General features: G+C 45.8%; 1 protein-coding gene across 2 annotated transcripts; it reads right to left on the reverse strand.

Moving 5' to 3' along the window:
• Positions 1-451: 451 nt before the first annotated feature.
• RPL26L1 (ribosomal protein L26 like 1) lies at positions 452-7,005 on the reverse strand. Of its 2 annotated transcripts, none has more exons than XM_038414832.2 (4): positions 6,892-7,005; positions 5,104-5,276; positions 4,457-4,597; positions 452-626 (listed from the first exon to the last, which is right to left on the reverse strand). In XM_038414832.2, the coding sequence occupies exons 2-4, from the start codon at positions 5,269-5,271 to the stop codon at positions 498-500; spliced, it is 438 nt and encodes a 145-aa protein (XP_038270760.1). In that variant the 5' UTR covers positions 5,272-5,276; positions 6,892-7,005; the 3' UTR covers positions 452-497. The 2 variants fall into 2 exon arrangements, with proteins under 2 accessions (XP_038270760.1, XP_043376025.1); XM_043520090.1 differs by lacking the exon at positions 6,892-7,005 and adding an exon at positions 6,522-6,872.
• Positions 7,006-13,582: the final 6,577 nt, after the last annotated feature.

Below are 13,582 nucleotides of genomic sequence, written 5' to 3' on the forward strand. Positions count from 1 at the left end.
CTTTAAGTTTCATTTATAGAGATGGAGAGGAGAAAACACCCAATATATGTGCTATTTATTCTAGCCACATGCGTTTTCTCCCCAATTGTCCTTACAGCCTCCCCCCTCCCACCCCTTTCCTGCATCAACTCTTGCTACTATTCTTGATTTCTTGGATTGTAAACTCTTAGGTATAGCGTCTGTCTTTACTGGCTTTGTAAAATGTCATGCACATCTCTTGTACTACATAAAGGAATACAAGACCCAATGTGCATGCATGGTGAGAAGATACTAAATCTGCTTTAACCAATTTAAAGCATCCAATGCATAATAAGAAAACAAGCTTGTTCTTTTAATTAGTAGAAGTGCTTTTCTGAGCATCCAATATTAACATGTGAAAGCGGTATGAAGCATAACACCAATCCAGACAGACTGTACCAACGCTTCCAAAAGTAGAACACACAACAATAGGTTTCATTTTAGCAGTTCTTTTAATGGGTGACACACAGGAGACCATTCTATTCTTGCATCTTTTCAATGGTTTCTTCCTTGTATTTGCCCTTTTCCTTGCCAACTTGGCGAGACTTTGCTTTGCGTTCCAAGATCTTTTTGCGATCCTTGTCCAGTTTTAGCCTAGTGATCACCACCTAGAGAAAAAGGAGAAACAGTAAAAATCTGTAATATTAAAACAAACTCTGGCAGAGAACTGTGCCATGCTAACACCTTGGGAGTATCACATTTAAACCTACTGGCATTATTAAATTCCCAGGATTATCATCTAATTTGATTAGAGTTGTAGCTCAGATATTACAGTTCTTGCACATTTCAAACTACACAGGATTCTAGGATAATGCAAACTAAAAATTTTTGCTATTCTCCCTCACAAAAAAAACGCAATCAATGCTTCACAGATCTTTTAGAACTGCCTCCCCACTGACGGTCAGGTCCTCTTAATACACAGCATATGAGAACTAGCGGAAAGGAAAAAGAGGCAGTAATCTGAGTTTCATGTGAATTGGAAAATTGGAACACAAAGGCCAGCACATTGAACAAGCTCTAGAATTGTGTGTATTCATGGACTAAAATAGACAAGGTGGGTGGGGTAATATCCTGGGTTCAACATGTCTGCATATAACAATGGACTGAAATAGACATATATTCAAGTATTTGGGAATTGATAGCCCTAGTGTGCTGCGATAAATTGAATTGATAGATTTTACTTTTAAACTCGTCTTAGCTACAGGTAGAGGTTTTGTGGGTGCTAACGTTATTGCAAACCAGACAGCCAAAGAACAAAATTATTACTGAGATACATAAGTTTATTGCTTGTATTGTTGTTATACCTGCAGACTCCAATCAGGGATTGAGGTTCAACTGTACCAGATGCTATACAAAGTATGTGCCTTATAGCTAAAAAAACTATATGCTTTAACCTTTTCCCTGCTGTTCCCTCACTGCATCTGCTCTACTATCCAGAGTTTTCCTCAAAGTCTTAAAGAATGTTATCTGATAAACAAATATGCAAATGAAAATTCACAACTTGCTTCAAGCTAGGATGTATAGAATTTGGAGCTAGTGGCCATTACACTATCTAAACTGACACCCTATTTGCAGAACTGAAACTGATTACATGTAATGATCACACCTTCAGAGAGCTTCCTTCACCATTCACTAGCATAAGTACCAAAAATAAGCAACTTAAGCAAAGGTGTCCACAGTAACAACTCCCTCTTTACAGGGCACATAATGAGATATCCCCATAATTTTAGAAAACACTGCTGCTGTTGGCTGTGCTATTGGTTTAGCTACAAAAAGTTAGCACAGCCAATCCATTTATTCAATACAAAGTATTTTCAAAATATAAACAATATGTTGACCAGTTTAAAGACAGACAAAGATTATAAATAAAATAGGTTAAAGAAAAGTAGCAATAACTGATGGTAAATATAATTCATACTTATACTGGGTCTGTACAAATAAACCATTCAATAGAGGACCATCTTGGGCAGTATATCATAGGTAGATTCTCAAACATTTTCATTAAAGGTTGCTTTCTTGTAATTATAAATCTGCATTTCCCGTACTCCAGCCTTGAATAAAGTTCTCTCTTTTAGAGATTCACTAAACAACACAACCAGCCCAAGATCAGCAAACAACATTGCTTGTACATCGTAGAGTTAAATATCTTTCAAATCAAGTTCAGCTCTCAGTCTGTTAGCAAGTTAAAGAATAGCACTAAAATCGCCCCATGTTTGCGTAGTGGATAGAAAGCATCTGGGAAATAATACTAATGGAAAAAGTTTGTCATGCAAACAGCAGACAACACTCCAAATACAATTTTACTGGTTCCCTTTCTTGGAATGCAAGAGCCATCAACCTGTGTGTGCTCTGCTGTAAACATATGGCTGCTGTCAGAAGGTTGCAGTCTGGCTAGGCAGTTATCTAATCTTATTAACACATGGGTACATTAGTAATTACTTGCCAACCCCAATTTGTTTCCAGATTCCTGAAGTTATTTCATAATAAGACAGTGATATACACCAGAGTTTCCAATGGGCACCTTAGTTTCCAGACCCTTGCAGCAGCCTACTATTTTTTTGCCTCTCCAACTAGCAAGGAAGTAACAGAATTGGATTAAGCAGTACTAAAAAAGCAGTAAGCAGTGCTAGAAAAAACAGATACATAAACCCTTAAATTTGTGAAGTAATGAGTTAATGAGATATCTACTGTATCTCCCATCAAGCAATATTTTGATACTATTTGCTTTAAAAAAATGCAACTCTGCAATCTAGTTCTAATACATCCACACAGATCTGAAGTAGGGCTGTACAATCTAGTCAGTATTCATTCTGCTCCTGCACGCATTGAAGAAATAAATGCAACATCAATGGGACAAGAGGAGGAATCCTCCTGCTACAGTGAGAGGCAGAAAACTACAGAATTCCTGCTATCCCCCTAGAACAGCAGTTCTCAAACTGTGGGTCATGACCCCGTTTAAAAGGAGTCGCCCAGGGCTGGCATTAGACCGGCTGGGGCCCAAACTTCAGCTTTAGTCCTGGGTGGCGGGGCTCAAGTAACAGGCACCCCCGCCTGGGGATGAAGCCCGACGGGGCTCAGGCAGACTCAGGCTTTCATTACCCCTCTTGGGGTCCTGTAGTAATTTTTGTTGTCAGAAGGCAGTTGTAGTGCAATGAAGTTTGAGAACCCCTGCCCTAGAAGTTTACTACATAACCAGACTGTCCTTTTTCCTCTTTTGTATATGCAGCTGGTAATTTCCTTATGGAAACAGAACTTCCTTAGGAGACACTGCTTTCTTGGTGGGTGGCCCAAGACTGGAATTAACTCCTAAAGGAACTAAGGACCATTAGAAAACTCATTACTTTCCACTCTTAAGTACAAATCAACATCTTCCTCGGGGGGGGGGGGGGGGGAAGGATGATAGATGTTAGTCATTTTGCTTAATGCATTACTGGAAGACACATAGCTAGTATAATGATGAGTGTGCTAAAAGAACATACATAGAATAGAATGGTAGATGTGATGCATTAGAGATGAGGTCATATTTCCACTGTGTAGAGTTTTGTGGTGGAACCCATTAGCTCAAACCCAGTATCTGGGCACAAAACTGTGTTCTTTGGAAATAATTTTGTTCCCCTCTATCACATACAGTTTGTTAGAGGTTTCAGGAAACCTGTCAGAGCTGGGTTCACTGAAAACTACCTTTGCCTGGTCAGTGTGGGCCAGACAAAAGTCTTGTTATATCTGCTTCAAACTAGGTTTCTAGCTAGCTTTGCTGTTATTTCATTAGTTCCCTATATATTCTTAAATGCCTGTCTATGAGCAGCAAAACAAGCATTTTCTTCATCTTTACTGAATATAAACCGCCTTAAACCATGTTAGGCTGAAGCCAGATTCAACCAGTAGTATTTTTCCTGGCAGCAACTCCTTCATTTATGGAGATGTATTTAGGTATTTCTAATGCGTCCATCAGAGTGGCAGAAATGCCATACGGGAAGACTGAAGGATGGATCAGATCAATCCATAATGTATGACAATCCCATTTTCACCACTGCAGAGGACTGGTGTGTGTGTTGGGAGGGGCAGGGGGTGTCCCCCAACATGGCAGTTACTACAATGTGGATGTGCACTTGCAGTATTTTTAAAAAGAAACAGTACTTTTGTTTTTAAACAACCAAGCTTTTTGGATATTTTACAAAAAGTTTTAGCCTTTCACAAGACCCTGCTGCAAATAATTTCTTCATGATCAATCAATTCAAAGCAGGAAACAACCCCAGAATTCAGGTCCCTACTTCCCTGCTGCAACTAGGACATTTCCTTACTGTATAGTTATGCCAGTGCTACGGCTTCTCAAACTACTGTGTGCGCTAGGACAGCATTCTGCTTCTATAAACTGCACCTATTTCCAAAGCTACAGAAATTCCTTTGGGGAATTTCAGTTCCCATGCATATATTATACCTTGCTAGGATGGATTCCAACATGGACTGTTGTGCCGTTGGCCTTCTCACGCTGTACGCGTTCAATGTAGATGACATATTTTTTTCTGTATACCTGGACTACCTTGCCGATTTGCTGGCCTTTATAATGTCCCCGGACGACCTGACCAAAAAAAAAACCAGAGCATTTAACTTTCTCAAGTTTCACAAACTGAGTCTCAGTCATAGATAAGAATAGTAAGAAATCACATCTTTACCCCTTGTGTGCAACATTACAGTGAGATCTCATATATTGCTCATACTATGAGCAATATAATGTTCAGCTAGATATAAAATATAATGGAAAGGAAGCGCAACTTGTTCTGTATTTCTCCTTCAGTAAACTAGTGAACTCTAAACTGCTTGAAGTTTAAATTATTAAAGGAGTTCCTTTTTCTTCATCTGTCCTATTTGAGGCCTGTAACCAAGTGTGGCTCTCAAAACACTTGTCTTCCACGCATTTTTTTCCTTGAGATCTTCCCCACCATAGCCTAGCCCGCTATGAGATTAACTCCAAAGCCCTAACAGTTATTTAAAGTTGTCTGGCCCATCTCTCCTGCAGAGATTCTACATAAAACAAGATGTCCACAAGGGTCAAATTTCACAACAAAGACTAAAAATGGCACCTACCTGGACTTCGTCATCTTTTCGGATCGGCATAGAGCGGACATTGTATTTCTGCCTTAGCTCCTTGGAAAGGGGGGAAGACATGATCTTCCTGCGAATGTGAGAGGGTGCATTGAAGTGCCTCTTGCGGTTCTTGCTGCGGTCCGAGGTCACAAAAGGATTGAACTTCATTTTGGCTGCACAAAGAAGCATAACATTGAAACTCTGAGGCATTTATAGCAAAAACAAGCTAGGTGTGAAATTCTGCATATATTAGATATGACACGATTTCAACAAAATCCTGTAAGCACTTTAGATTCCATCCACAAATCTCTAGCTTGCATTAACACAAACCTGGGTTTGCAACAAGGTTATATACCAATGTGGTGAGGGAGTTCTTCCTGAAAAACCATACTGTAAACAATCACCCTGACAATCTATAGCACTACTTTATAACACTGCTTCTGACCCAAAACTCACTGTGTACACGAGTCAGGAAAACTGTGCTAGCAATAACCATAATTAACCATAGTGGTTGTAACCAGCACAGTTCTATTTCCATTGTGGCCATAACCTAGATATTTGAGGGGGGCTTGCAGAGCCAGGGATTGCATCATTTTGTATGCTTTTATTAAAGAGAAAAATGAAGTCTTGGAATTTTTAGCACAACATTTGTGACACCTCACAATATCAATAACTTCACATAGCAGCTCAGTGTTTTAAAAGCAAATTAAGCTCTCGGTGATATAAACATGTGCCGTCTACCTGCCTATGTTCAAATGCGCATGTTCCAATTTGCAGTGAGCTTGGGTTGCACATGAATACAAGACAAGGCTTTGAAACAACCCAATTAAAAATCAGATACTGGACACTGAGGCTTAGTGCTGGCCAAGCTCAGTGGCAAGTGAGAGAGCATGGAACTAAACAAGAGGCAGGAACAGCAGGTGCAGCATAAAAGCTCATCAGCAGAAAAAATACAGGAAAGGAGAGATCAAGGAGAATCGGTTACAAAAACTTTAATAATGGCAGGTTTCAGAGTAGCAGTGTGTTAGTCTGTATTCGCAAAAAAAAAAAGAAAAGGAGTACTTGTGGCACCTTAGAGACTAACAAATTTATTTAAGCATAAGCTTTCGTGAGCTAAATTTGTTAGTCTCTAAGGTGCCACAAGTACTCCTTTTCTTTTTGAAAAGCTTTAAGTATCACAACTGAGGCATACAAGTGACGGGAGTCTGGGGTCTACGAGTACCATTCAGAACAGCCTCCAACGTGCACATTTTTTAAATATTCCACCAGACATGACATAGGAGCGAGGAGTAGGAGAATCTTCGGTTGTTTAGGTGCCGCCTCCATCCCAAAATAGGGGCAGCATCTCCCTCTCCGGGGCCGACACCTCGGGAGATGTGCAGCCTCCCACCGTCTTACCGCGGAGAAATAGACTATACCGTGGGGCCTTTAATCTCGGCTCCCCGCCTCGAGTCATTTCCCCAACAGGGCAGTTGCTAGTAGGTCTCCCCGAAAGAGGCCAGGCCCCCAGCACGTGATCCCTCCCTGGGCAATGGGGAGACGGGCTGCTCGCTGTGTTTTCCCTCCACCAGCCTCCCATTCCCTATTGGGCGCAATCCCACCCTCACCAAGGCCCCAGGCATCTTCTGCAGCCGGGAGCCCCCTCCTGCCCCGCCAGGCTCCCCATACAGGCACTACACTGTCGGCCGCACGGCTCCCGAGCTCCCCCCAGCACCCCGGGCACGGGATCGAGGCCCCGTGGGAAGGATGGCAGGGGATTATAGCGGCCCCCCCCAGCACCTCCCTTACCCCGCTGCTGGCTCCACTATGGCGGCCAAGAAAGAGGAGTGGTCGCGGCTTCCGCCTGCCCTACGAACGCTACGTTCTCGCGAGAATCGAAGGGTGAGACTGGGGAGGAAAAGTGAGTAGCGCCACCAGGTGTTCGCCGAGCCGTACGGCACCTGCAGCAGACTGGCGGCTATTGCAAAAGCAAAAAGCCGCAGCAGCTGTCCTAAGCCCCATTGAAATCTGTGAGGTTGCGCAGGAAATCAGGGGCGGGCAAACTTTTTGGCCCGAGGGCCACATCGGGTTTCCAAAATTGTAAGGCGGGCCGGTTAGGGGATGCTGTGCCTCCCCAAACAGCCAGGCATGGCCCAGCCCCCGACCCCATCTGACCCCCTCCCCCGGCTTCTCGGCCCCTGACAGCCTCCCCGGAACTCCTGCCCATCCACCACCCCCTGCTCCCGGACCCACACTCTCCCATCCAACCCCCCCTCTCCTTCCTGCCTGCCCCCTGGGATGCCTGCCCCCATTCAACCCCCGTTTCCCACCCTCTGAGCACCCCAACCCCTATCCACACCCCTACCCCCTGACGACCACCTCAAATTCCCCTGCCCTCTATCCAACCCCCCCTGCTCTCTGCCCCCTTACCGTGCTGCCTGCAGCACCGGTGGCTGGCGGCGCTACAGCCGTGCCGCCCCGCATCGCAGAGCGCCCAGTCAGGCCAGGTTCTGCAGCTGTGCTGCCCCAGGAGCTCACAGCCCCACCATCCAGAGCATTGTGCCAGCGGTGCAGTGAGCTGAGGCTGCTGGGGAGGAGGAACAACAGCAGGAGGGAGGCCGGGGACGAGCCTTCTGGGCCAGGAGCTCATGGGCTGGGCAGGAGGGTCCCACGGCCAGATGTGGCCCATGGGCCGTAGTTTGCCCACATGTGCAATAAGCGCTTAGTGCTGGCAGGGAACAGAGAACTGATCAGGACGCTGTAGCTATAGGGCAGCCTTGCAAACACGGTCATGGAAATTTACCAGCTCAGACCCAAAAATCTAGGCGCATGGAGAAAAACTAGCTATGACTTCCACTTCCTCCTCACCCCCCTCACGAAGTAAAAATCCATTTGCCTCACAACTGGAAGAGCAGCCTTTGAGGTGCTGCTCCAGGATTTCCCGTGGGTGGGGGTTTTGCTGAGTTTAAAAAAATAAATGGGAGGTAGGGAATATTAAGAAAATTACAATTTATATTCTCCATAATTACCAGGGCTGGATTAACCTTTTGTGGGCCCAGCCCCAAACATATTTGTAGGCCCCCATAGGGGCAAAGGAGCATGGAGTGGGGAGATCGGTCCCCAGAGCAAGGGGCCACCCAGGGGCAATTGGGCATAAGATGGTGGGGCCCGCCCCGCTACACCCAACCCAGTGCAAGGGCCCTGTATACAAACCGGCAGTTGCCAGATGCACATTGGCCCATCCAGCCCTGTGCTGCCAGCGTGCCCCTTCCCCTCAGTAGTGGGCCCATGCCGTGCCACACAGCCCCCGATTCCCTATGCCCAGCAGCCCCCAACACAAATGCACAGTGGCTTGCACACAACTCCCCCTTACAACCGCACCACTACTGCCCAGTGCACTTCCCCACAGCCCACTACCACAACTACACAGCACCCACTCAGACCCCCCCACTGCCCAGCATCCCAACACACAGACCTCCCACACCACCCTCCAAGAGACAACCCACTGGCCAGCAGCACCCTCCCCCACCACCTCCAGAGACCCACTCCCTCACATCCTGCCCCGTGGCCAAACTCACCAGCCCTGCTGGAAGGTGATGGTGTCTGCCAGGCTGTGCTGGCAGCGCAGCCAGGGCCAGTCCAGTGCCACGGCAAGGAATCACTCCAGCCTCCTGGGAGTGGCATGATTAGCCAGGTCAGAGTCTGCCCCAGCCCTGGCCGGACTCCCTCAGGACCCACTTGCCTGGAGATAGGATGACCGTACGTCCCCATTTGGCTGGGACAGTTCCCTTTTTAAGCTCTGTCCCAGCCATCCTGTGCGCCCCCCTAGCAGGGCAGGGAGGAACATGTGTGTGTGGGGTGGCGATGTGAGGTGTCAGGCAGCAGGGTTTGGAGTGTCAGCCCCAGCCCAAGGTAGAATAGAGCGGGGGGGGTGAGGTTTAGGGGCCAGCCCCAGCTCCTGGCAGTGGTGCAGGGAGCGGTGGTGAAGGAAAAGTCAGCCCGTCCTGGCAGTGGCATGCAGAGCTCGGGAAGTGTGTGTGGGGGGGGTGTCAGCCCCTCGCTGCGGCATGGGGAGCTGTGGAGGAGGGGTCAACACCAGTGGTAGATTTAGAGTTAGTGGGGCCCTGTGCTCAGCTTCATTTTTGGGGCCCCGCCTTGGGACCCAGCCAAGAAAAACAATACTCTTATCTCCCCCCGCCCGTTTTTCATTCTTTTTTTTTTCATCCTCCTCCTGTAAGTAATAGCAAGTAAACGAAAATAAAGTGAGGTACCTTGATTATTTTTGTCGTCTAACTTATTTTTCCACAGACCTCTTGAAAAACGCTGAGGGTCTCAGCTGACCACTTAATGATCTTTCCAAATATTGTTTGTACCGTTAGCTAACTATTGTAAAGTGCTTGGGATAAGAGTGCTTTATAAAAAAAATGTAAAAAAACATTGGGGTGCGGGGCCTGGCCAGGACTTAAGATGTGGGAGGGGACTCAGGGCTGGAGGTACAGGGTCTGGGAGGGAGTTAGGGTGCAGGAGCAGGCTGGGGGCTAGAGTGCAGGGTCTGGCCAGGAGTTAGGATGCAGGAGGGGGCTCAGGGCTGGGGCAGGAGGTTGGGGTGTGGAGCACTTACCTGGGGCAGCTCCTGTTTGGTGCTCAGGGTGGGGATGTGGTGGGGTACAGGGGTCAAGGCAGGGGGCTGGGGTCTTGGGGGGGGGCTCTCAGCCCCCCACCCTGAGTGGGTCATGACAGGGTATGGGTAGGGGGAGTGTAGGGGCCCCGCCTTTGCTCCACCCAGCCCCGATTCTATCCCCTGCCCAACGCCCCCCACCATCTTTGCTCTGCCCTGCCCCAATTCCACCCCCTGCACCAAGGCTCCACCCCCGGCCTCCTCTCTGTCTCCTCCCCGGAGCGCACTGTGACCCTGCTCCTCCCCCTCCCTCCAGGAACACAGCAAACTGCTGTTTGGCGGCAGGGGGAAGCACTGGGAAGGAGGCGGAGAAGAGGCGAGGAAGAGGGGAGATTGGCAGCTGGTGGGTGAGGGACAGAGGCTAGGGGCGGAGAAGAGCTGGCGGGGCCTTGGACTGCAGCCCAAGCAGAGCAGGCCATGCCGGGGCCCTTTTGGAGCCTGGGCCAAGCACCATTGTAAACCCGGTACTAATAATTACCACCATAAAAATAACTTACCTGCATGCTGTATAGGCACCCTTAAACTGCAGCTCTGTTAAACTGTTCAGTAAAGCCAATATTAGGTTGGCTACAGCCATAGTTGAATGTATTCTGATGCAAATAATTTCACTATGATGGGAGGTAATGCTAGGTCATTAAAATATTCAAAGTACCATTTGCACAGCCATTTGGAACAATCCCTCCAGCCTGGCTCAATAGACTTTGGCTAGCAGGACTTGCACAAGTGCTCTAAAAGTATGTATACAGTACAGACAACACTTTGAAATGGCCACTTATGCTGGAGCTTGGGCTCTGAAACCTAAGGGAGGGATGGATATCAGCACCACAGCTGGAGCTTTAACTTCAAAGCCCTGTCTACACTGCTATTTTTAAGAGTACTAGCATGAGCCCTGCTACCCCAACTGTGTTAACCTGGCTTGCTCCAGACTCCTGTGTAGACATACCCTAAGAGATCCTCAAATGAAAAGCACTACATAAGCATGACTGTGTTTTGCCCTACCTTGGTGGGACCACTTGTAAACTGATAGATTGTAGTACTCAGATTTATAAAAACAGCTTCTGTAATACTCTTAATTTTCTTTTTAGCAATACAGTGAGTTCATACACAGGATTGTCACTTCTGGAAACCTGGGTTCAAACCCAGGCTTGAGTTCAATTGCAAACTGGCAGGGTCTGATCCTCTCTCAGTATTTTGAACTGTCACACAAGTAGAGATATTAATAAACAATATGAAAGTTAAAGGGAATATGATGACTCAAACAAGACATATGATCATCTACATCATTCAATTTTATAAACCCTTCTTCCCTTCAGCCTGACAAACTGTCTGGCTTAATTAACACAATGGTTTAATCAATCATTATAACCGTGTATTGCAAAGGATTTAAAGAAAGAGAAAGTGCTTTTATACAGCAAGATACATATTGAAAAGGGCCAGTCATAGAAGGTTCTGAGCACAACCTGCATTGTGCTGAGGAAACACACTACTTTCACTAAAGTCAGCTGGAGTTGAGGAGACTGAGCACCTCCAAGATTGAGCCCTACCTATTTTTTATGCGCTGGTAGTGAGTCAGCGTCAATTAAAATTCAAGGAGGATGTCTACTATTTCAAATTTCCATCCACGTCAGAATGCTTACCATGATTTCACTATACACAGCTCATTAAAATAAAAAAACATTTACAAATGAAACACCCCATCAAACTTGGTCTTGCAAGGCTAGTGGAATGAGAGGCAAATGGAAGTGAAGTTTTATGTGACTATATCTGAAAAGACAAATGTTCTTTTAATGTAAAGGCTGTTAAGTCAAGCACTCAAAAGTTAGGAAATGCTAGAATTAAAATTGCCTGTGCAACCCTGATTTGGTACCTTTATGCATCTGCATTGTGAGAACCTTTAATTACATGATTGCATGCTATTTGTTCCAAAGGGCCCTGCCTCATTCAGTGAACCTTTGTATCCGAAACTTTCAAAAAAAATAAAATCAGTCTGAAGCAGGTATCCAGCAAGGAAAATTTTAACCTGAACCATCTTTTTATGGCAAAGTTATAAGCAACTGAAAAGCTTCATTATTAGTTCATTATTATTAATGAACAGCATTGGGGAACCTTAAGTATAGATGTCGCTACCTGAACTGCCTATAAAATGAATACTCAGTGATCTTACTTAGTCCAGCTGGTACTCTATTAAACCCTGGTTTGCAAAACATCTGCAAACAAACATGCACAAACCTCTTCTGAGTATTTGTTTCCACCAATTCCAAACACTAGCACCACAAGAGAGCCCTGTGTCCCATTTTCCTCAACCAGTCCTCAGCACTCCACATACATTTGAAGAAACACCATATTGCCGTGGACTTTTCACAGATCTGGAACTTGAAACCCTGGTTGCTCCTGGGCCTCAAGAAAAACTCTCTGGGCCCCCATTTCTTCAACCGTGTGATAGGGATAATGCAGGTTTCAGGGGGCTTATGAGGATTATTTAGTTACTGCAGAGATTAGCATCTTAAAAAGTGCTAAATATTTATTTCTGGGGATGTCCCTCCAAGAAACCCTCAAATCAGTATTTTGATGGAGGTACAGGTAAAAGCAAAGTGAGGGGAATGGAAAAGGAGCATCTATGGGATGTCAGAATATGTTTAATAAAGGAGTTTGCTTGTTCATCTCTCTCAAAAGAAAAGGTGACTTGTAACAGCCACTTTGCTTTTACAGTAGCAGTCTTTGCTTTTGCTCACAGAAAAATCCAAAAGCTCCGTGATATCAGCTTAAAGACAATCCACATGGGTCTCGGGTTGCATTAACCTCTATTATGAAGGACACGACCTGGTGCCTTTATCCAGAGTCTGTACACACTCCATGAGGTCAATTTCTACCTCAGTCACATTTCCTAAAGATGTCCATCTCAACAATCTGCAGAGTTTTGGGCTTCTGCCCACACTTTTGCAGAACATTATGCAAACACTGGAAATTCAGGTTTCGGAGTAGCAGCCGTGTTAATCTGTATTCGCAAAAAGAAAAGGAGTACTTGTGGCACCTTAGAGACTAACAAATTTATTTGAGCAGAAGCTTTCGTGAGCTCACTTCATCGGCTGCATGATGCATGAGATTCAGCCTCCCACACCATCTTCGGCTCCTCAGTACTCTGTAGCAACAGACTCCACTCTCGAGTACGAGCCCTTCATGGGGGAAACTGCTGTGAAGTCACCTACAGTGGAGCTTTAGGGACCTAAAGTATGGGTCAGCTACAGCAAGGGGACGGAGATGCTCAGAACATTGAGCACCATTGGTTTGGCAAAGCTTGAGAGGGTGTGGATCCATTGCCTAGAGACAGGTCCTGAGCTGTGATGTCAAGATCTGGATGATCCCTTTTTTCCAAATTTATCTGGAGTTTGAAAGGCTGTTGGGGCTCTCTCTCTAGAAAAAACTGAACTCACTAGCACAGTTATGAAACAGCTCTTTGACTGGATTATTTCAGTGGATTGTTTTGGAAAGAAAGCAGGTATGCTGAAACCTACTTGAAAACTAACACAGCTCAATTGGCTGTCCTATAGCCAAGGACCTCCATTTTTCAAGTGTGGGACAAAGATGCACTATGCAAGATGCTAAAATTATATCCTTTTAATCCTTTAATCCAACAGGCTCTGAGCAAAAATTCATCAAATGCAAGAGAAAAAACGAGGACATGTTTGCTTTAAGCTTTGGTTGGGAACCGTGAATTAGAGGAAATTCCTCAGCAGGCAAAAGAACTGATCATACTGAAAAAATCCCATGTCCCTCTGCAAAGCAACCACCACCAAGTGGGCAAAAACACACAAACACACACAC

Source organism: Dermochelys coriacea, chromosome 8 (genome assembly GCF_009764565.3).
Source record: "Dermochelys coriacea isolate rDerCor1 chromosome 8, rDerCor1.pri.v4, whole genome shotgun sequence".
NCBI lineage: Eukaryota > Metazoa > Chordata > Testudines > Dermochelyidae > Dermochelys > Dermochelys coriacea.